The sequence below is a fragment of the Aquarana catesbeiana genome, linkage group LG12, assembly GCF_042186555.1.
Source record: "Aquarana catesbeiana isolate 2022-GZ linkage group LG12, ASM4218655v1, whole genome shotgun sequence".
NCBI classification, from domain to species: Eukaryota; Metazoa; Chordata; class Amphibia; order Anura; family Ranidae; genus Aquarana; species Aquarana catesbeiana.
This window is the reverse complement of record NC_133335.1, coordinates 209,987,520-210,011,559: the sequence shown is the minus strand read 5'-3', so window position 1 is coordinate 210,011,559 and position 24,040 is coordinate 209,987,520. Positions and strand designations below refer to the sequence as shown.

Here is a 24,040-nt window from a genome sequence, read left to right as displayed (position 1 = left end):
CGCCTGTGACTTTTGAGGGCGGCATCGCTGGCAGTAGGCGTGGTTGCTTCGTTTTGTAAGAGGGTGGGCGGTACACTTTGGGTGTTTACAGGCGTGGCCTGAACGAGTTTGGGCGCTCGTTTGGGCGTGGCCGGGACGGGGGGGCAGGGAGGCGCAGACCTGGGCGTGGTTTCCGTAGAATGGGCGTAACGGGAGGCGCCTGGCCTCCTTTGGCAACGTGTTCGGCCAGCAGGGGGCTTTTGCGCCATTTGCGTAAGCGCCGTATTCCCGATGAATCAGGTCTGGTGGGGACTCCTCCCCCCTATTCTCCGCTCCAGTTGCATTGCAGCGGCATGAGATCAGTGTGAGCGGAGTGTGAGCGCTGAGAATCGCTGGACGGAGCCCGGGAGACACACAACACAGCCGGAGAGTGGAGGGGGGCTCTGCCCGGGGCTGGAGATATGGACGGCGCGATGGAGAAGGACTGCAGCGCGCTGGGAGGACTCTTCCAGACCATCATGAACGATATGAAGGTGAGGGAGCCGGGAGAGGGAGCCAGGCGTGTCCGGGGAAAGTTCAACAAAGACAACCTGTACAGACCTGGGGGAGGGAGAGGAGAGAGAGGGACTACAGAGACCAGCGTGCCCGGGGAGGACACTGACTGTACAGGACCTCTCTGATTGGACAGCCAGGGAGCAGGTCACACATAGCCTGCAACATACATACATATCTATATACACACCTATATACACACCTATCTATACACATACATATCTATATACATACTATACAGTATAAGCAATTGCAAAACATTAGTAACATGCCTGGTATTATATATAATGTCCACAGAGAGTATATAGCATATTAGGATAATTTCATGGCTTTGCATTCTATAGATTGTCTGATTTCACACATTGCGCATATATACACACACTATAATACAGTATAAGCAATTGCAAAACAGTAACATGCTCAGATATTATATACAATATTTAGGGAAGGTATACAATGTATTAATATAACAGACGATTCTTGTCTTTGCATTCTATAGATTGTATGTCTGATTTTTCAAATTGCATGGGACATATCTATAAAAAAAATATATAAAAATTGAAACGCATAAATCTTGTATGGGGACACACATGGCAGGTGTGGAATCGTATGTGCTTGTCTATATGTAAAAAAAAAAAAAAAAAAAAAAAAAAAAAAAAAATATATATATATATATATATATATATATATATATATATATATATATAGATTATATTTATTTTGTCCCCCATGGATCTCCAATAATTAAGGGTACTGTACATAAGGAGCACTTCTACCAATTCTATGTGTCCTGCATGACATTGCTTGCTCTATCTAAAATCTATATGGTGATGGAGGTATTGGGGTGTGCACTATGTACAGGACAGTGCTCCCACACTTCTATGATTTATTGGGGATCTTGTGGATATATATAATATATGTGCATATATAGAGGGGTGCCCATAGGTCTCCAATAAATAATAGAGGTGTTGGAGCGCCGTCCTGTACATTTGTACATAGTGTATGTAATATAAATATATATGTGTGTATTTATACTTCTTATTAGGTCTTCCATGGATCTCCAGTAATTAAGAGTACTGTACATAAGGAGCACTTTTACTACTTCTGTGTGTCATACATGACGTTGCTTTTTCTCTATAAAATATCTATGGTGATGGAGGTATTGGGGTGTACAGCACAGTGCTCCCACACTTCTATGATTTATTGGTTGGAGATCTATGGGGGATCTTATGGAATTATACATAATGTGTATAGATAGAGGGGTGCCCCATAGATCTCCAATAAATAATAAAGGTGTTGCAGCACTGTTCTGTACATAGTGTGTGTGTGTGTGTGTGTATATGTATGTGTATATATAATATGTGTGTATGTATATGTGTGTCCTATTCATACATGGAGCCACAAGTGTCAGGAATGGGTATATGTATATTTCTGGTATGGAGACCTCTCTGTGTTGGGATGTACATTATATAAAGGAGATCCACAGGGCTCCCTCTATCTATACACAGTATATATTTCTATAAGCCGTCTATGGACCTAGAATCTCTATAGAAGAATTACACACACACCTAGAGACAGACAGAGCGATGTCATGTATGATATATAGAGGTAGTAGAAGTGCTCCTTATGTACAGTACTCCTAGTTATTGGAGATCCATGGGGGACATAAAAATAATAAATATATACTCCTATTTATATGACCTGCACATATGACCCCAACCCTGTCCCCATACAACTATTCTATATGTTACAGAAAATGTGTGAAATCAGACAATCTATAGAATGTAAAGATATGAAATATCTGTTATTTTAATATGCTATATACTTTCCCCAGGCATTGTATATAATACCAGACATGATACTAAGGTTTTAGAATTGTTTGTACTGTATGTATTGTGTTACAGTCAATATGTTAAACTAGCCATAACATAAATATATATTATATAATATAATTTTTTTTTTTTTTTACACATATGATTCCACACCTGCCACGTGTGTCTCCATACAAGAATTTTTTTGTGTTTACAATTTTTATATTTATTTTCTTTTTATATATGTTCCATGCAATGTGCAAAATCTATATTAATGATATACGTTCCTACATGAAGAAGGGTGTGAGCATTATAGCCCGAAACTGTTGTGGAACATTATACAACTATTTTATATGTTAAAATTTTTAGTTCATCAATAAACCACAAGTGCAGCAATCCTTTGGGCTTATTTCTATCTATATATAGCCATTGGGAGGGCCTGGTTGCATGCACTGGAAGAACAGCATAGTGCTGTTTACCTCACCTGTGGATCAATCGATCTATTTTATATTTATACATACATATACACACACTGATCATTACTATGACATATGGAAGTGTATATTATGTACAGTGTTTCCATGCTTGAATGCTTAAAGAGGAGTTCCGCCCACACCACAAAAAAAATCAAAGTCAGCAACTACAGATAGTGTAGCCGCAATTATTTAATAATAGGACGCTTACCTGTCCAGAGATCCCACAATGTCGGCACTCCAGCCAATTTTCGGATCGGCTCACGGGTGCTGCCGCTGCCATTCGCAGTAAGGGAAACCTGCAGTGAAGCCGGTTCTCTACTACACAAAGCATGCTGCGCTTTCCAACCGGCCTGGCGTCGGAGGAAGGAGGAGGGGGGCCAAACTTCAGAGGGATGTCACCGCAGTCTCCCAGAAGTGGGGACGGGTACCTGTCAAAAAACAGAAGCAGATTCTTTTTGGGTAGATCTCCGCTTTAGGTATTGGGGGGGGGGGTCCATAGGGGACCTAAAATCATACATGTATATGCTGCATCTGTCCCCATTGAGGAGATTGGCCTCCGGTCACACCGAACATGACATTGAAATCCTGATATTTCACTTGAAGTAGCATCGTTTCAAAGTAGTTCTACCTTGAAGAATTCTGTGATTTCATGCACAGATGTCCATGCAAGTCGTACCTGAACTTGCAAAATCAGTGCGACTCGGAGTTGTGCCAATTTGTCCGCTTCCATTGTGGACAATAGGGTGAAACTTGTCATGCCAATTGAAACTATCAAATGGCATGAAAAGTCACACCACTGTGACTGGGGGCTTAAAATCACATCTTGTCCATGTGACATCCAGACAGAGGCTCTAACCTTATAATACTTGATTCACAAACTAAAAAGTATTGGTTGGTTGGCTGGAGAGTTCATTGCTGGAGTTCCAGAGAACAGATAATTCCTGGATGACATATAGATGTGTACAGTACGGTGCTGGGATGTTTACCTTTGTAATTATTGGAGTTCATGTGGGACCTATAAGGATAAATACACTTTATTTCCTCGCATCTATATAGACGGTGCAGCCCCTTGTAGGATGTACGAGATGAGAAGGTTTCCTGTTCAGTAACATGGTATCTTTTGATCAGATACAATGTACAAGGTGATGCAGATTCCAAGGGACGTTCTGTAGAATCCAAAGTGTTTGGTCAGCTTTGTACCATCCCGCCTATCCTGGTGAATGATTATAAAGCTTCAACAATCAGATGAGGTTATTATAACACAGGATTTATGCAGCGCCAACAGTTTGTGCAGCAATTTACAATATAAAGGTACAGAACATCCTCCTAATTCAGATGAATTAGGAAGATGATGCTCATGGAGCTCACAATTTTAAGGCCACATTTAGTTGGGCGGTTGAGCCATGTTTCTGCCACTCGACAACCACTCCCCATCCCCCCCCCCTTAAGCTGCAATAGGCAGCAGACGGGGTGTTTACATGCTGTGGTCGCCATGCTTTGCACCTGCAGCAATGTTTACATGACATGTAGCGGGCAGCAAATCCGCCGGACACTACACATTCAAGTATAAGGGGAAATGCTGCAACCAGGTATTGTTGGAGGTTATTTGGGGGAAGGGGGCTGGCTATCTCTGCATTTATAACACACACATTTATATATATATATATATATATATATATATATATATATATATATTTTTTAGAGCTGCACGAAAAGATTTCACATTATACAAAATAAAATGGACTTTACTGGTTATATATTTTTTTTTTTTTCAATTCCGTAAAGTAATTTTTTTCAAAAAAATTGCATTTGAAAGACCGCTGCGCAAATACAGTGTGACATAAAATATTGCAACAACCACCATTTTATTCTCTAGGGTGTGTACTAATTATATATATAATAATTATGTATATAAAATTATTAGTACACACCCTAGAGAATAAAATGGTGGTTGTTACAATATTTATATTATATATATTTGGGGGTTCTAAGTAATTTTCTAGCAAAAAGAAAAATTATTTTAACTTGAAATCAACAAATTTCAGAAAAAGGTTTAGTGTTTAAGTGGTTAAACTTTTTTCACTTTCGCACAAAGTCCATTCCATTGACAAATTGTTACAATGTTTAAACTTAAGTTACTGCTAAAGAATGTTAGGCCCCTTTCACACTGGGGCGGTGGGGGCGTCGGCGGTACAACAGCGCTATTTTTAGCGCTGCTGTACCGTCGTTCTTGCAGCGGTATTCGGCCGCTAGTGGTTCAGTTTTAACCCCCGCTGGCGGCCGAAAAAGGGTTAAATCCGCTCGTACAGCGCTGTACAGCGGTATAGCCGCGCTGTCCCATTGATTTCAATGGGCAGGAGCGGTTTAGGAGCGGTGAATACACCGCTCCTTCACCGCTCCAAAGAAGCGGCTCGCAGGACTTTTTTTACCGTCCTGCGAGCGCACCGCTTCAGTGTGAAAGCCCTCGGGCTTTCACACTGAACAAACAGCGGAGGCTGTTTAGGGGCGGTTTTCAGGCGGTATTTTTAGCGCAATAACGCCTGAAAACCGCTCCAGTGTGAAAGGGGCCTAATGATTCTTGGCAGACTGTCCAGTTTTTCTCCTCCTTTTGATGGCTGTGGCTTCAGAAGAGCAGAGAGAATAACTTTGCATAGAAAGAATTGTGAAACACTTTAGTTAAGATAGCGATAACGATTCTTGACGATTAATCGTACAACTCTTAATAAATATATATATATTGTGTGTGTGTGTATATATTAGGGCTGGGAGATTTTCTTTAAAAAAAAAATCTTTTATTTTCTTAAAAAAAACTCGATTCACGATTCGAATCAAGTTTTTTTTTTTTTTTTTTTTTTTTTTTTTTTTTTTTTTTTTTGGACACCGCGCCAGTCCTGAGGTGCTGAGTTTTTAGGCGAGGCCGCGGCTTCAGCCTAATCCGCAGCGTCCGGCCTTGCGGACTAGGCCGAAGCCGCGGCCTCACCTAAAGGCTCCTGCCCGCAGCTCCTCAGGACCGGCGCGGTGTCAGCGCCGGTCCTGGGGAGCTGCAGGCAGGAGTTTTTAGGCGAGGCCTCGGCTTCGACCTAGTCCGCAGCGTCTGGCCGAAGCCGCGGCCTTGCTTAAAAACTCATGCCCACAACGCCTCAGGACCGGCGCGGTGAAAAAAAAAATCGATTTGCTTAAATTTTGAATCGATTTGACCTCTCAACTCGATTCAAGATTGAAATCGATTTTTTTTTCCATATATATATATATATATATATATATATATATATATATATATATATTTGCACGATTAATCGTATATATGTGTAATACATATATAATGTTATATTACATAATGTACGTCTTATGGCACGTGTGTAGATGTTTTGATCTGACACTTGCAGTTTTCTTGTATACTGGACACCCCGGGGTGCCTACAGTTCAGCTTCTACTTGATGAGACATTTGTGGTCCATACACGGCTTGTAGCAGAATTTTCTTGTAGTTGGAAGGGGGGTGCAGGTTGTGTGAAGGCACCACAGACATGACATGATGGCCCATTGTCCGTCTGAGCATTTATGTTTATGCAGATTGGTGGCTGGGAAGACATGTGATGGGGTTGTGCCTGTGTATCCAGCTATCCTGACATGTCTATAGACATCTTTATTGCACCTTCAGTATATTTGTGTATATGTAAATCATGTATACACATGCCTGTGTATGTGCAGTATGTGCGTGCTGTATGTCTATATAATATACACTCACCGGCCACTTTATTAGGTACACTTTGCTAGTCCTGGGTTGGACCCCCTTTTGCCTTCATTCCTTATGGCATAGATTCTTCAACAAGGTGGATGGATGGATCCATGCTTTTATGTTTACACCAAATTCTGACCCTACTATCTGAAGGGCTGTGTGTTGAGTTATTTTGAGGGGACAACACATTTACACTGTTATACAAGCTGTACACTCACTACTTTACATTGTAGCAAAGTGTCATTTCTTCATTGTTGTCACATGAAAAGATTACCATATTTACAAAAATGTGAGGGGTGTACTCACTTTTGTGAGATACTGTGTGTTTTGTGTGTAGTGCGTTGTGTGTAGTGCTGGAATGAGTGTTGTTTTTGTCCTGAGGCTTTTCGTTCCGTGTCAGTGACAGATCTCGTGCACCAGACTACACACCATCTGGGATCTCCTGGCCGTAGCGCCTAAAGGGGATTTTTTCTTTTTTTTCTCTAATATGATCACAATAAACGGAAATCGGGTTGCTGCAGATTTTAGCGCATTGCACAACATTGTTTAGTATGCCCAATCAGGTGTAAGAAGCTGTGGATTTGTGTTACAAGACTGCATTAGCTGTAACACTCGGATCAACATCTGTGTTATCAGAAAATTCGATCGACCAGGATACAGGTTTTTGGTTGATTGCTGTCACTAAACATGTGACATTGTATTTGGTGCACTTTCTCCGATCTCATACGTGTGGTGGGGTAGTGAAGATTGTGGTGCAGAACTGTCCATGGCACACTTTGCACTACCCATACCTGTACTTTACTTGGTGGCTGTGGCAAAAAAATAAGCCCCCTGATTTGTTTGCTGGGTAGCACCACATGTCAAACGCGACCTATTCAATGGAATGGGGTCACTGGGCGGTGGTGCAGGCTTTTAGGGGTTAAAAACAGGCAGTGAGGAGGGGATATAATGTCTCCTCACCACCTGTTGAAAAGGGATCTACCGAAGACCACTTTTCAAAGGGGGGGTAACACAAGTATAAACTAGCCCTGAAAGCATTGATGGAGGAATCTCTACTGCTGGATATTGTAAATAGACAGGGGCAGCAGGTGCCTGAATACTCAAAACAGTAACTACATCTGATAGGGTGCAGCCACTGTTCGATCGATTAATTTTCCTCCCAGCTCTGTTGATTTTTGTTGTGGTGATTGCAGGACCACCCAAGGCTCAAAATTCAACCATCTACACTATATTACCAAAAGTATTGGGACGCCTGCCTTTCCACGCACATGAACTTTAATGGCATCCCAGTCTTAGTCCGTAGGGTTCAATATTGACTTGGTCCACCTTTGCAGCTATAACAACTTCAACTCTTCTGGGAAGGCTGTCCACAAATGCGCTTCTGGAAGAATGGTCAAACATTCCCATAGACACACTCCTAAACCTTGTGGACGGCCTTCCCAGAAGAATTGAAGCTGTTATAGTTGCAAAGGGTGGGCCAACTCAATATTGAACCCTAGGGACTAAGACTGGGAAGCCGTTAAAGTTCATGTGCGTGTAAAGGCAGGCGTCCAAATACTTTTGGTAATATAGTGGATATCATTTAAAAAAAAAAAAAAATGCTTTAACTGTCATAGTGATTACATCTACAGTAGAATCATGCAGTATTTGATGCACAGATTTGAGCCAATCACAAAGAAGTCCGTCTGTCCAAACGCCCATTGGGCCGGGGGAATATTGTCTAGTTAGTCGCTGGCAATAATGACAATAAAATGGTCTTATGTCACACGCTGCTGTGTTTTTGAACTGTGATGGCAAAATGTGGTCCAGCTGTGATTTATGGTTGGAACGGCGTGTCTGTGATTTCGCTCCAATCTCTGTTTTCTTGCTGACTCCATGTGTATGTTCCTCATGTCTGCTTTCCTGCCACACTCTTGTTGGATAAACAGTCTGTGTTTTTACTCACTGATGAGCTCATTCTCATCTGTGCAATGGTCGGGCTTTGCTGTCAGTAGAACAGTGGGAAACAATACCGCAGGGAAATTCATTGTAATGGGATACATTTTAGGATGTTTTTTATTCTTATATAATTTGTTGGGGGCATTGCTACTTCAATTGAGCGGTGGTCTAGTGTTTTTCGGACTTCTTCTTTGCCTGTTGCCAGACCATTAACAATCTTCCTAAAAGATTATATGTGCATTTAAAATATCTTATGCATGTTATTTTTTCTTCTAAAATCCTACCATATGTAGACCTCTGAAAGCCCCGAGACTTCTTTTTAAATGCCACCACCTTGGATGCGATGTCGGTGACACTTTATAGCAGCCTTTTCACCCAGGGTTATGTGGAACCAAAGGGTTCCTTCAGAGGATTATAGGGGTTCTTTGACCACAATGTAGGGGATACATCTCCACTAATCATCAGTACAAGTTCTCCGCTGATCATCGGTGCAAGGGGACCTTCTCCGCTGGTCATCGGTGCAAGGGGACCTTCTCCGCTGGTCATCGGTGCAAGGGGACCTTCTCCGCTGGTCATCGGTGCAAGGGGACCTTCTCCGCTGGTCATCGGTGCAAGGGGACCTTCTCCGCTGGTCATCGGTGCAAGGGGACCTTCTCCGCTGGTCATCGGTGCAAGGGGGAACCTTCACTGGGGACACTTCTCCACTGACCATTTATGTTGGGGGACACTTCTCCACTGGCCACCAATTTTAAGATGGTGGCTTCTCCCTGCATACACCTGTGATTTTGAATTTTGGTGTGGCTATGTTTAGCTCCATTCATCCACAGGGATCTGCGAATGCAAAGAGCCAGCTTCGTAGAAGGTCTCGTAGATCTCTTGAAACACAAGTGCAGAGACGTCACAGCACTTGTAGCTAATTCTTCACTTCCTCCAGCCCCATAACAGAAGGACAGCACTGTCCTGGGCAGGGTAAAGAGCCTGCAGAAGCCTGTGCATTGCATTTGTGCTCCACTGATTTGTGGTTGCAATGCTCCAATGCATAACTATAATAAACATTAATATATTTTTTTTGTTATTAATTTGGGTGCATTTATAACATTTTCGTAAAAGGTGAACTATGGCTTTAACTTTGCATGTATGCTTCAACTTCCACAAACAACCAGTGCTTTGTAATCTCCCTCCTGTGGTACATATTCCTTGGGGGATGAAGCTATAGAGTTGAGCAGGCTCTTCTGTGCCGTGCGTGACATCACTGCCCTGGTTTAATGCCAGCTCTGTGCTATGAATCTTCTGCTGCTGCTGATAAGACACTGTCTTCGTATTGGAGTTGGGAGAAGGAAGCTGGTGGAAGCAGTAAGTCAGCTGTGTAAAGTAGTCACGTTAATCACCAACACATGACCACGAGCCATATGTGGAACAGCTGGCCGACCATTTGTTGGGTGAAATGTTGCTCGCGGTGAAGTGTTTTGAAGTAGGAATAGTTGAGGAGAGATGTCCAGTGCTGACTGTCCTCTCTCTACCTCCACAACTGCTGGACGAGTTGTGGTTCTTCTTTTTGTGCTCGCGCGGTTGTTCTAGCGCCAGAGTAGCAGTGCTGGTCAAGTTTGGCATGGGATTGATGAATCTCGGCGCAGAAGCTGAATGTGGAAAGTACGGCATTTTGGGTAGTATAGCGTTTGTAAACCCAGTCACTAAAACCTCATACAAGCTTTACCGTGTTAATGTAATTCCAATGGTTGTTAAATCTGCAGCTTTTGTTAAATAATTCTGGGTGTTCCTGCCATGACGGTCCTTGTTTAGGCATGTCTGTTATAGAGTGACAGTGCTCTATCCATGTCTTCCAAAGTGCTTCTGTGTTGTCCCCCTGCCTTGTAATAAGGCTTTATTTTAGGGGTTATGTCTACCCTCTTTATGCCCTGGTAACTCATTTGTGTGACGGCAAAAAGCTGGGTTTTAAAGCCCACGCATATGCATATAGGATAGTGTATATGGAGGTTTTCTATTTGTGTGTTGTGTTTTTTTTTTTTTTTTTTTTCCCCCACTCTGTTGGTTGGACTGGATGGACTTGTCTGTTTTCTACTAGACTTAACCATGTAACTCTGCGTTGCTGGGTGGGCAATGTTTAGTGCTGTGAGTGCACTCTCAGCACGAAGACCAAGCTGGCGAAAACCGATCGTGGTCCTGAGAAAACATCGGTAGCCGTCGAGACCACTGTGACAGCCAATCGCAGTGCTCACATGATCACTGATCCTTCTCCCCCACCCTGGGCGTTTACTTTTAAAGGGGACACCAGAGGGTGGGTGGTAAGGGGTTAGTGAAGAACTAAGGGCAAAACTTTTTTTTTTTTTCTTTCCACTTTGGATAGAGTAAGGGAGGGTTATAACCCCTACTAGGTTTCTGTTTGCTATCTACACTATATTGCCAAGAGTGTTGGGACACCTGCCTTTACATGCACATGAACTTTAATAGCATCCCAGTCTTGGTCTGTAGGGTGCAATATTGAGTTGGCCCACCCTTTGCAGCTATAACAGCTTCAACTCTTCTGGGAAGGCTGTCCACAAGGTTTAGGAGTGTGTCTATGGGAATGTTTGACCATTCTTCCAGAAGCACATTTGTGAGGTCAAGCACTGATGTGGATGTGGAGGCCTGGCTCGCTCATCCCAAAGGTGTTCTATCAGGTTGAGGTCAGGACTTAGGCCAGTCAAGTTCCTCCACCCCAAACTTGCTCATCTATGTCTTTATGGACCATGCTTTGTGCACTGGTCCAAATCATTTGGTGAAGGGGGAGGGGGGGATTATGGTGTAGGGCTGTTTTTCAGGGGTTGGGTTTGGCCCCTTGATTCCAGTGAAGGGAACTCTTAAGGCATCAGCATACCAAGACATTTTTGACAATTTCATGCTCCCAACTTTGTGGGAACAGTTTGGGGATGGCCCATTTCTGTTCCAAGATGATTGCGCACCAGTGCACAGAGCAAGGTCCATAAAGACATGGATGAGCGAGTTTGGGGTGGAGGAACTGGACTGTCCTGACCTCAACCCAATAGAACACCTTTGGGATGAATTGGACGAGAAGGCCTGGCTTGCAGTCTCCGCTCTAACATCTGCGCCTGACCTCACAAATGCACTTCTGGAAGAATGGTCAAAAATTCCCATAGACACACTCCTAAACCTTGTGGACAGCCTTCTCAGAAGAGTTGAAGCGGTTGGGCCAGCTCAATATTGAACCCTACAGACTAAGACTGGGATGCCATTAAAGTTCATGTGCGTGTAAAGGCAGGCATCCCAATACTTTTGGTAATTTAATGTCCCTTTTTGGGGAGATTACCCTTCACATCCTGTCCCACAGCCAATACAGGAAGTGAGAGGAAATCCCTCCTAAGTGAGGGAATCCCCAGAACTAATGTCCCCATTGGAAGTGTTACAGTCCGGTTAACTGTTGGGACTCTTTCACATGACCAGCCAGGAATGGTAAAAAAGGCTTCTTGTTTTTACCGCCTTCCAACTGGCCACTTGAAGGCGGATGTAGAAGCTGCAGGTGACAACAAATTTAACTTGGCATGCCAAGTTACCAATGTTTATGTATTCTGACATCCGCAGGTGCCAACTGTTAGAATACCATAGCTGGCAGGGGAGATTCACCCATGCTGATTAGTGTTTATGGGGGAATCTTTACATTTATGACCAGCAAGAAAGGTACTTAGAAGTTCTTTGTGCTTGCAGATTTTTTAGAAAATAATCTAAGCTTGACATATGTATTAGAATTTGTGTCTAATTTGCCGATATTGCTCCACCATTGCCAGTTGGTGTCCATACAGCGATGAAATAAATATCCAAGCCGTGTTATAAATGCTGCTTGCCTGGCAGTCATGCTGACCTAGCTTCAGTCCTTCCTAAAAACCCTGGCCTTGAACAAGTCTGCAGCTTGGGAAGTCGTAACAGAAAAGAACGGATCTTCGTTAGTTGAGGGTGGCCCAAGTGAGCAGTTAATCATCTCATTGACAGCTGATGTTGGGAAATGGGTATGGCCGGGCTTACTCACACCTCGACATCTGCTCATGCACGCTCACCACAGGCTTGAAAACCACTCCGTCGATTCAGCTATCAAGCAGTCATTGATCCCTGGGACAACTGTTAGCACCATTTTTTGCTTGTGTGTAGCATTCAAATGGGGACAGACAGGCCTGGTTTCCATGGAAACGGCTGAATCATCGGAACTCTGCATTCCTCAGACTCTTTGATAGTGATCGCCCCAGGTGATCCCCCCCCCCCCCCCCCCTTTGACCAAACGTTTAGGTGTGAACAAGTACTTTCCATACCAGCTTCAACCTTGTAATTTATGGCTGAGATGACTCCATCAGGAGTGGCTTGTTGGGGCTCCTGAAAATGAAGGCTGCTGTTGGAGAACACCATGTCATACCTTTTTAGAGAGCCAGTTTACTTGTTCCTTATGTAAAGTTCCAGTATAAGGTTTTGCGTTCACATTTGTGCATTGCAGGAACATGTGCAAAATTGTTTGCTGTGAGAACTATGTCACCAGCACAACGAGGATCTCCGGAACTTTATTCAGTGATCACATCATAGTTCTAAAAGCAACGTTTCGGAACCTCAGGACCCCTTCATCAGGCATGTCTGATCAAATCATTGTTTGAAAAAATGAGGTTTTGGAACCTCGCAGGACTCCTTCAATAGTCCTGCCACATACCTGATCACATCATTGTTACAAAAGCAATGTTTTGGACCCTCTCGAGACCCCTTAATCGGTCATGTCACATGCCTAATCACATCATTGTTACAAAAGCGATGTTTGTTTTAGAGCCTTGCAGGACCCCTTCATCAAGCATGCCTAATGGAGGGGTCCTGTGAGGCTCTGAAACGTTGCTTTTGTAACTGATATGATTTCTGACTAAAGCTTTGGACTTATTCTGGACACACCGGTGACATACTTCATGCTTTGAATGTCTTTGGTCTCCAGCCGGTGGTTGCTGCAGCACCCATCTACATTTACAGCGTCTTTCAGCAATGTTTGTGCTGGGAATATATTGTGCTTGGACTTGTGGTGGTTTTGACAAACTGCACCCCTGATTGCTGCCCGTTGCAAGGGTACTTTATTTTGGTTGTGCCTAGATAAAACCGGGACTCCACATTCCCCGTTCGCCACATGCCTGATTAAAGGGGTCCTGCGAGGCTTTGGCCTGTTCTGGAGATCCTTGGTGTGCTGGTGACATACTTCTCGCTTTGAAAGTCTTTCGTTTCCACCTGCTGGTCGCTTCCTCACTCACATTTATAGCCACTTTCAGGAACGTGTGCGTTGGGAATATGGTGCTTGGAACTCAAAATTGTTTGTTTGCTTTCCCACAGCGCACAGAAATGCGCTGCCATTTTGCAAACTCGCAAAGGTAATATTTATAGTGCGGCGTGATTTCTCTCAAGGGTCAGGGGCTTCTTTTGAGCATTTCTTGCTTGTAAGGCAGCCCATTGAAATGTGACGTGTGGCAACATTTCGAACCATACGCACTAGGGTTGCACCAATCCTGGCATCTGTGTCGATTTACTGAGTATTTTCATGGAGTTCCAACGTATAATAAAATGTTTTTTTTTTTTCTAAATTCCTAATTTCATGTAATCAAAATGTACCATTCACTTTTTTGGTGCATAATATCCCCTGATGTCCGTTTTCGTCTCTAAAAGCAACTTATATAATTTCTTCGTAGAAGTTCTCATCTTGCCTGTGGGCATGTGAAGCCCACAAGCAGTCACTTCCGGGATACGGTGATTCTGAGCTACCGGCATGCACCGCCTGTTCCGCGCATGCTCATTATGTCCACGTCGCAGCGCCGTAAGCTTACGACTTTGCCATCACAACGGGCGTCGTCGTCGAAGTGCCTGCCCCGTTGTGATGGCAGCGTCCTGGCGTCATCGCGTCACTTCCGCTTTTGGAAGATCGTGATAATTTGCGGCGGCTAGCCACACTGACTCCTGGGAAGATTGATTCATAGCTCCCAGGAGTCAGTGCGCCACCGGATCTGACGCCAATACCCGCAGGTGGCTAGGACAGGAAGCGCCACTTCAACAATCAATAACAAGGTAACCCTTTAGGAAAAGAAATAATTATTTCCATTTGTCACTGTCTATAATGCCTGCTTGTGAATCAGCTTGATTTGTGAAAGAGTGTGGAACTTCGCTTTAAAGTATAACTAAAGGCATAACTTTTTTTTTTTTTTTTTTTTTTTTTTTTGGGATAGAGAAGAGAGATTTTCTACTTCTTCCTCCCTTTTTTTTTTTTTCCCAATTGTTATTGCTGTCTGTGCCCCCATTGGGCAAATTCACCTTCTCTATTTGTCCTGTTTACTATTATGATTGAAAGTGAAAGTAAATGAAAATCCCAAATTTTGAGTTGTTCTCCAGAAAAGTAATAGAGCGGAAATGTTCCAATGGGGACACTAGTTTTGGTGACCTGGGGGGGTCCCCAAGGAATTCCCTTAATTTAGCAGGGATTTCATCTCACTTCCTGTTTGGCTATGGGACAAAAAGTAGAGCTGGGCGATTTTTTTTTTTTTTTTTTTTTCCCTTGATTCCCGATTTGAATCAAGTGTTTTTTTTGTTTTTTGTTTTGTTTTGTTTTTGGACACCGGGCCAGTCCTGAGGAGCTGCGGGCAGGAGCTTTTAGGCGAGGCCGCGGCTTCCGGCCTCGTGGACTAGGCCGAGGCCACGGCTTCACCTAAAAACTCCTGCCCGCAGCTCCTCAGGATGGGCGCGGTGTCAGCGCTGGTCCTGGTGGAAAAAAAAAAATCTAAAAAAATCGATTTGGTGAAATTTTGAATAGATTTGACCTCTCAACTCGATTCAAGATTTGAAACGATTTTTTCCCTCAGCCCTTACAGGAAGTGAAGGGAAATCTCCACAATGGGACATAGATGGCAAAAAAAAAAATAAAATATCTGCCGGGGTATAACCTTCTCTCTATCCAAAATGGAAAAATGTTGCGTATAGTTCTTCTTTAAATTAAATGAAATCTTCTGATATTTAAATACAGTAAAAAATTGAACAGTGGGATATGCTGTAACAACGCATTGCACGACCCCGTCATAGTGCACACTGCAAATTGACTGAACACTAAGTAAAGTTTGATGTTTTTTAATCTTTTCTGGCAGATCAGTTTTAGACATTGTCTTGTCTTGGGCATATCTATCATCTCCTGTCGCAATTGAGAAGAGATTTCCTGTTCTCGGGCACCCCAGGCTGGACAAACTTTGATCTGTCATTTCGGCGAATATACCTTTGGGTGGCTAATGTCAGATCCATTGACAGGCCAGTGTTCCTGGTATTGCCAGTCTGATCACAAAAATGGCTGCCAAATAGGATGGACAAGTATAACGAGTTGGTGTATCCAGAAAGTCTGACTTGTTATCAGCCCTCCAGACTAGTTCCATGGAGTGTATGACCTGACTTGCATCAGCTGATATGTGGGGAGTGGTTTTTGGAACGGAATAGAGTGGTGTGCCTGATTTACCAATGTAGTCAAATGTATCAAAGTTGAAGTGAACAATTTGTGCTAACTCTCATGTAATTCTGGTCACTGGATGTCAACCTTTTGTCCTTGGCAAGCGACTGAGCTTTCGTAGTGTAGAGGTGTTTTTTTTTTTTCCCCCAATTTTAAAATGATTGCTCCCTCCAAGTTACGCAATGCCTGTAAAGAACATCGTTGGGAGTCTATTCATACCAAAACGTTTGTGTTGAGCGCAGGTAAACGCACGTGCGCCGGTATACACCATTACATTTTACCATGCACTTTTCTTCATCACTTCCTGGAACAAGGGTCAGTTTTTCAGGTGGAACTGATCAGAAACTCCATGCAGGAACTGTTTGGGTATGCCGGCTGTCGTATTACAGTAGCCACAATGGAGCTTTGTTCATCCTCACTATTTAGCGTTATTGGATGAGTCCTATTTTTTTTTTTTTTTTTTTTTCTTTTGTTCTGTGGGCAAGTGATCTGTGATTGTATGGACAGCTTAAAGGTGATTGCATTGAGATTGTACTATGAAATTGTAAGGTACACTATATCACAAAAATATTGAGACTCCTGCCTTTACACACACATGAACTTTAATGGCATCCCAGTCTTGGTCCATAGGGTTCAGTAATGAGTTGGCCCATCCTTTGCAGCTATAACAGCTTCATCTCTTCTGGGAAGGCTGTCCATAAGGGTCTATGGGAATGTTTGACCATTCTTCCAAAAGCGCATTTGTGAGGTCAGGTATTGATGTTGCACGAGAAGGTCTGGCTCGCAGTCTCCGCTCTAATTCATCCTCACAAGGTGTTCTATCGGGTTGAGGTCAGGACTCTGTGCAGGCCAGTTAAGTTCCTCCACCTCAAATTCGCTCATCCATGTCTCTATGGACCTTGCTTTGTGCACTGGTGCGCAGTCATGTTAGAACACGAATGGGCCATCCCCAAACTGTTCCCACAAAGTTGGGAGCATGAAATTGTCCAAAATGTCTTGGTATGCTGACGCCTTAAAGAGGCTTAAAAAAATTCCCCCCTGCAAAACAAAGGCAATTCAGAGTCCTGACCTCAACACTATTAGAACACCTTTTGGGATGAATTGGAGCAGAGACTACGAGCCAGGCTTTTTCGTCCAACATCAATGCCTGACCTCACAAATGCACTACTGGAAGAATGGTCAAACATTCCCATAGACACACTCCTAAACCTTGTGGACAGCCTTCCCAGAAGAGTTGAAGCTGTTATAGCTGCAAAGGGTGGGCCAACTCAATATTAAACCCTAGGAACGAAGACTGGGGTGCCTTTTAAAGTTCATGTGCGTGTAAAGGCAGGCGTCCCAATACTGTTAACAATATAGTGTTTGTGAACTTCTTGGACATCTCATTCCATTATAGACACCTGTCCATCACATCTATATGAACTTTTGACAATATAGTGTATTTTTTCCCGTCTAGTCCTTCAAATCTGATTACAATGCAAACATTTGTTTTGTATTGGCACATATTTAGTGAAGGTTTATCAAAAACACAATGATCACGAGCCTTGTATTACCTGGCTCTCTTTATGAGCGAGATGTTCCAGCTGCCTTGCAGTCATCACTGGCCTTGTGTGGGGTTAATGGGGACAGCAAGTCTGGAATAATTGGATAGAAAATGAAACTGCAAGGCAGGGGAGATAAGATTGATTTATGGTCTGATAGGGGTTGTACAGATGCCTTCATGCTATGCAGCCTCTCATCTAACAGACTTGTTAAGAAGTTCCCAAGATAAAAGCCAACAAAAAGGATGATAAGGCTTCCTCTTGAAAGTGTTACTCTGGCACTGAAGAGTTTTTTTAAATCATTTTGCATGTCAATCCTCGAGAGAGCTCTGCTTAAGAGGATATTGTTGTCTTTTTATACCTCCTTTTTTTTTAAATGAGTGTGTGAATAGTGACCTAGAGGGCAGAGGGTGGCGGGGGACATGGGCATAGTGGTTGGAGGATGAAAGCACATAGGTTGGCAGGGGACATGGTCATAAGGGTCTGAGGATTGGAAGCACATTGGGCATCGGGGGACACAGACATAGAGGCTGGAAACATAAAAGTTGGAGAATGGAAGTACATGGGGCGTCAGGAGACCTAGACATAGAGGATTACCATTGAGGTTGACCGTTGGAAGCACGTAGGATTACAGGGGACCTGGGCAAAGAGGTCAGAAATTGGGGACATAGAGCTCTGGGAGGCACTTGCATAGAGGTCAGAGGATGGAAGCACATAGGGCTGTGGGAAGCACTGGCTTAGAGGTTGGAGGATGGAAGCACTTGAGGCATTGGGGGACACAGGCATAGAATTGGAAGGATGGAAGTATATGGGGCATCGGAGGACATGGACAAGAGGTCAAAGGATGGAAGCATATAGAGTTGCGGGAGGCACATGTGTAGAGGTTGGAGGATTAAAGCACATAAGGCTGTGGGAGGCACTGGCGTAGAGAATGGAAGCACTTGGGGCATCAGAAGACACAGATGAGGTCAGAGGATGGTAGCACGTGGGGCAGCAGGGGACACAGGCATAGAGGTTGACGGTCGAAAGCAAATAGGGTGGCAGGGGACTAGAGCATAGTGGTCGGAGAATGGAATTATACCTGTATTAGACAGGTATCTGCTCCCTCCCTCCCCCCTGAAAGGTGCCAAATGTGACACCGGAGGGGGGGAGGAACCGGAAAAGCAGAAGTTCCATTTTTGGGTGGAACTCCGTTTTAAGTGCAAGTGTGCCTGGAGGGAGCCCACGCATCGTTAAAGTCACAGTGACACGCGTGGCACCCAGCAATAGCAGGGAAGGCATCCAGTGCGTCCCTGCACCCAATTCGACCAACTGTACAAAAAATGGCAACCACCCCAACCTGTACCTAGTGTTTGCAGCAAGGTGCACATGGAAGGGCGATGCTCATCGTAAACAATCAAATGATTTCCCAGCACAAATACCAGGCTGCCTGCAAAACAATGACTAAGTGCAAAAGAAGAAAAACTGCATTGATTCTGCCAGAGCTTTTGGGAGCTCATAACTTCCTGGGCTATTGCAGACTGTAATCTGTAACATTGTTCCCAGCGATCTCTGTGAACTACAAATTGCATAGCTCTGTCATGGGGGCGTCCTGTAGTCCTTTTTTCAAAGGTGACAGCACTGCTCCTTTTGGCTGTAGTATGACGAGTGAGTGTCCTCATCACTCTAGGACAGTAATGGTTTTATTAGCATGATCTCCTCCCAGGTGAAAATAAACTGCCTGGGGGAAAAAAAAACAAAAAAACTAATGCGGCCGGCACATCTGAAGATCGGGAAGCTGAAATATGACGTTTCTGTTCTTGGGTTTAGATCTGCTTCAGTGGCTTAGTGGTTAGCACTGTGGTTATATATATATATATATATATATATATATATATATATATATATATATATAGCTCCTCTGGGTTCTCGGCTGATGTCGCTCTACCACTTATTGGAGTATTTCGTTTAAAGAATCTAAAGGCTTGTACAACCTTTTCTTCACATTTACCTGCGTCAGAGAAAAAAAAAAAAATGAAAAGGAACTAGTTAGTCCAGTTTTTTTGTCTCTTGCAAGGTGCCTGCAGGCAGAGATAGGCAGGTGACACACAGGATTTGTTCTATCCTGTTAGGGGTTCAGACTTGTGATGATGTGCATGGGAATGCCCTGTGCTATCTATTTATATTGATTACGTGGATGTACTTAGATGTGCCGCCCTGCTGTTTTCAGGCCTGTAAGCCCTGGTCCGTGCAGTGCATGGGAACAATGGTTCTGTAGTAGCTGGGCAATGAAATGACTAACTGCTATGGTGCAACTATAATTGCATCCTCCCAATAGTCAGCCAATGGCAATCTACGAGAGGGAGGATGGGGCTAGTGCCATGGGTTCTCCATGTGTGGAAGAAAGTACTACATATTGAAGTGCTGGGGTAAGTGAGTACTGACTTTCTGTGATGTAAGGCAAACTTATTTTGTAGCCCTTATCCTCCCTCTCCAGTAAAAAAAACCCTGAAAAGTATCTTGCCTTAAGCAAGGCTCACATTATAGCGCGTTGAGAATACCATACTGGTGACCCCACAATAGGGATAAAACTTTTTCGCCGAAGGGAGTTTAACAAGACTCGTGGCCACTCATTAAAATTAGAAGAAAAGAGGATTAACCTTAAACTACGTAGAGGGTTCTTTACTGTAAGAGCGGCAAAGATGTGGAATTCCCTTCCACAGGCTGTGGTCTCAGCGGGGAGCATCGATAGTCTAAGAAACTATTAGGTAAGCACCTGAACGACCACAACGTACAGGGATGTACAATGTAATACTGACATATAATCACACACATAGGTTGGACTTGATGGACTTGTGTCTTTTTTTTTTTAACCTCACCTACTATGTATCTATGTAAGGCCGGGTTCACACCTATGCGAATTAGATGCGGGTTTCCCCGCATCTAATTTGCATAACAGGAGAATGTGACTGGCTCCCTATGGAGCCGGTTCACATATCTCCGTTGCGGCTGCAGAACGCACTGCACAGAAACGCTGTGCTTCTTTGGCTCTGTTTCAGGGCCAAACTCAGGCATAGATTTGGCCCTGATTCATCCCTGGAACGGGGAACAGGGACGCACAGCGCTCCTGTGCGATCCGAAGCGGGTTCCAGTGTGAACTGAGCCTTATAATGCCGATAGATGCAAGGGGGTGCCATTATTAATGGCACCCCCACACATCGGTAAATCCCCGCCTTTTTGCGCGTGCAAAACCGCATGTTGCTGTAAGCACCATACAGTTCCGTGTGGCCTGATTTTTAAAAGGGGGAGGAGACTTGTTCCCCCTCATGCGGGGTGGATTTGTTTTAAATCAAGTCAATTTAAATTACGTTTTAAACCACTAGTAAAAAGTCTTGATTTAAGTCATAATTTTTAAAGAGCAACTGTCATCTCTGTCCCGCAGCGGCTCCTCCTCTGACCCGCTGTTCACTCTCCGACAGTCCCATTAATTTTACTGGGACGGCTGGTGATGCGGCAGTGACACAACAAGGTGAGGGACGTGACGGCAGCAGGTGAGTGGGTGCCCGCTAACAGGCGCTGCCATGATGGATCTGAAATGACAGGTGCTCTTTAAATGTAAGGACTCATTCTTGCTGGCAGTTAGAATCTTTAATATTTGCAAACAAAATGAAGGTTTCTTATTTAGAATAATAAGCTGTCAGGTTAGTAAAACAGCGATATCAGAACCGATATAATCGTACAGTTTGTAGTGTACATAGATTTGCAAAACAATGGGATAAAAGAATATTCCTGAACTTTGTTTTATATCATGGTTACTGTGACATTGTGTGAATGCATTAACGCAGGGCATGTTATCTCAGCTTGCAGAGCTTGGATTCATAGAATGAGTTTACCAAAAATGTAAATATTGCAGAATATACAGCCTCATGCTACATAACTAAGCTCCATTTCATGCTGAATAAACTAAAATTATTAGAGCCCTTGCACACTGGGGCGGTTTGCAGGCGTTATTGCGCTAATAATAGCGCCTGCAAACCGCCCCGAAAGTGCCGCTACTTTCATTCCAGTGTGCAAGCCCCGAGGGCTTGCACACTGGAGCGATGCGCTGGCAGGACGGTAAAAAAAGTCCTGCTAGCAGCATCTTTGGAGCGGTGAAGGAGCGGTGTGTATACCGCTCCTTTACCGCTCCTGCCCATTGAAATCAATGGGACGGCGCGGCTATACCGCCGGCAAAGCCCCTCTGCAGAGGCGCTTTGTGGTGGTATTTAACCCTTTCTCGGCCGCTAGCGGGGGGTAAAACCGCCCCGCTAGCGGCCGCATACCGACGGTAAAACGCCGTTAATAATAGCGGCGTTTTACCGCCGACGCCGCCCCAGTGTGCAAGGGCTCTTATTGTATAGTAGAAAACTATCTTTAGTTTTTTTTTTTTTTTTTAAATAAATTTGAGGGGAAAAAAAATCAGATTTTAAATCAGATATTTTTTTTTTTTTTTTAGATTAAAAAAATAAATCGATTGATTGATTTTTTTTTTTTTTTTTTTTTATCCACCCTGCCCTTGTGTTTCTGAAATGAATGGGCTGCCCTACTGCAGAAGGCAGGTCACAGCGATCTAAGTTGGACCTTAAGCTGGTCATAGACAGTTCGAATGTCAGGTTCAGCAGGGACTGGTTGAGATTCGAACCATGTATGAGCAGGCTAAATGCACCCAAGTTGATTGATCAATCAACTTGGGTACAACCAGCCTGTTGGATATTGCATTAGATTATTGCTAGTGGGAATCCCTCCTGTGGAGCCATTGTGTTCTCCCGGTGGGGGGGGAGCTATCCCTGCTGGGAGAACACAATGGCTGCTCGGGAGGAGTTTCCCCCCCCCCATCGACACTAGTTGTGTTTGATGGGGGAATCGAGCAATTTTTTTTTTTTTTCTTTTCTGCAACTACGGGACATTTGCAGCAATAAAAACCTTGCCAAAAAAGTCAGGTTTTTGCTTCAGATACCAGTGAACCTGTTTGAGGATGGCTTTCACTTCAGTGGTTGGCTCCTTTTTGCTCCAACAAGTCATCAAAGGAAAAAATTGATGGCTTCCGTCAGATAACACAGATGTTTATTTTCAGAGCTGATTTTTTTTTTCTCTCCTTTTATATTTTGAGATTAGTGGCCCTTTAATACTGCTAGCTGTACACTTCATTGCTTTTTCTCAGCCGGTGATAAGGATCTATTCAGCGGATACATAGAGCATGTGTCGGAGGTGTCTGGCTGCTTTGAAGAACACTAGGATCTGGATTTACAGTCAACACTCTTGAGAAGTAGCACACAGATGACCTCTTCTTCTCAGTGCCCTTGTACTGTCATCTAAAGATAAAACACTCACATAACAGAGTGCCTCCTCAACCCCAGATACAAAGTGTGAATTTCTTCTTCTGTCTCTTTAACCTTACGTGGCACAGAACTGCCTTTGCTGAAACCTGCTGAGCCCAGCAGTGCCTTTTCTGTATACTTCTAAAGTGCCACGCAACATGCCTGGGACCTAGGCCTTTGGTCAGCTTAAAAAAACAGAAGGTATGCTATATTGTAAAAACCGAACATCCCTCCAAATCTTTGAGTTCAGGTGTCTCCAGTGAAGGGTACTGTTAATGCTACAGCTTACAAAGACATTTTGGCTGATTTTGTGCTGCCAACCTTGTGGCAACAGTTTGGAGATGGTTTTTGATTCTAATTCCAGCATGACTAGTTTTGTGTGGAGGAAGCAGAACATAGTCATGACTATTAACACCTTTACGATGAATCAGAATGCCCATTGCAAGCCAGGTCTTCTTGTCCAACATCTGTACCTGACCTCACGATTGGTAAATACAATTCCCCGAGACACATTCCAGAATCTTGTGGAAAGGCTTCCATGATGGGTGGAGGATGTTACAGCCATGAAGAGTGGGTTGGACCGGGAACCCCATATTTGCCCCTGAAACGCGTTGGCTTGTTTTGTGAATCATTAAATCTATTTTGGACTTCTTTGGACTTCATGGTGTTTGGTCTGGAACGCCTTCTGTTGCTTTACGCTTAGACTGACGTGCGGAGATATGACTAAGGTACTTTCATGTAGGACATATAGGTCCACTTGAGCCCTCTTGCTGAAATCTGCCTGTCCAGCCAACATTTCTTTGCTCTCTGTACGGGAATTTATCTGTGGAGCAATGTTCTTGTTAATGAATGGGGAGGTTTGTTTGTTTTGCCTGTGCAGACACTTTGCTGGTCAGGCACTCATCCCGTAGAAGGGAGGGACAGGCTAAATGAAGGCGGCAGGCTTGGATTCACAATCTAATTAAACACAATTTTCAGAGATCTACGGGGATCAGCTGCTTTAGAAAAGGCATATGTTACATGCATTCCGCTTCTGACCAAGTTCCAGCTCTGAGGGACAAAGAGTGTTTATTGTGACACAAGCCACGGTGTTGAAAAATCTCTCTGAAGCTCTCTTAGCATTTAATCTGTGCCATGTAACCTAATTCTGCAACATTCCCAGGAAAACC

General features: G+C 43.7%; 1 protein-coding gene across 2 annotated transcripts in view; it reads left to right on the top strand.

Moving 5' to 3' along the window:
• Positions 1–237: 237 nt before the first annotated feature.
• The window catches only part of LOC141113484 (protein MTSS 1-like), a 209,954-nt gene continuing 186,151 nt past the window's right edge, over positions 238–24,040 (top strand). For both annotated transcript variants that reach the window (XM_073606616.1, XM_073606615.1), the window contains exon 1: positions 238–512. In XM_073606616.1, the coding sequence (XP_073462717.1) occupies positions 441–512 (72 nt within the window). In that variant the 5' untranslated portion in view covers positions 238–440. The remainder of the gene's footprint in view (positions 513–24,040) is intronic.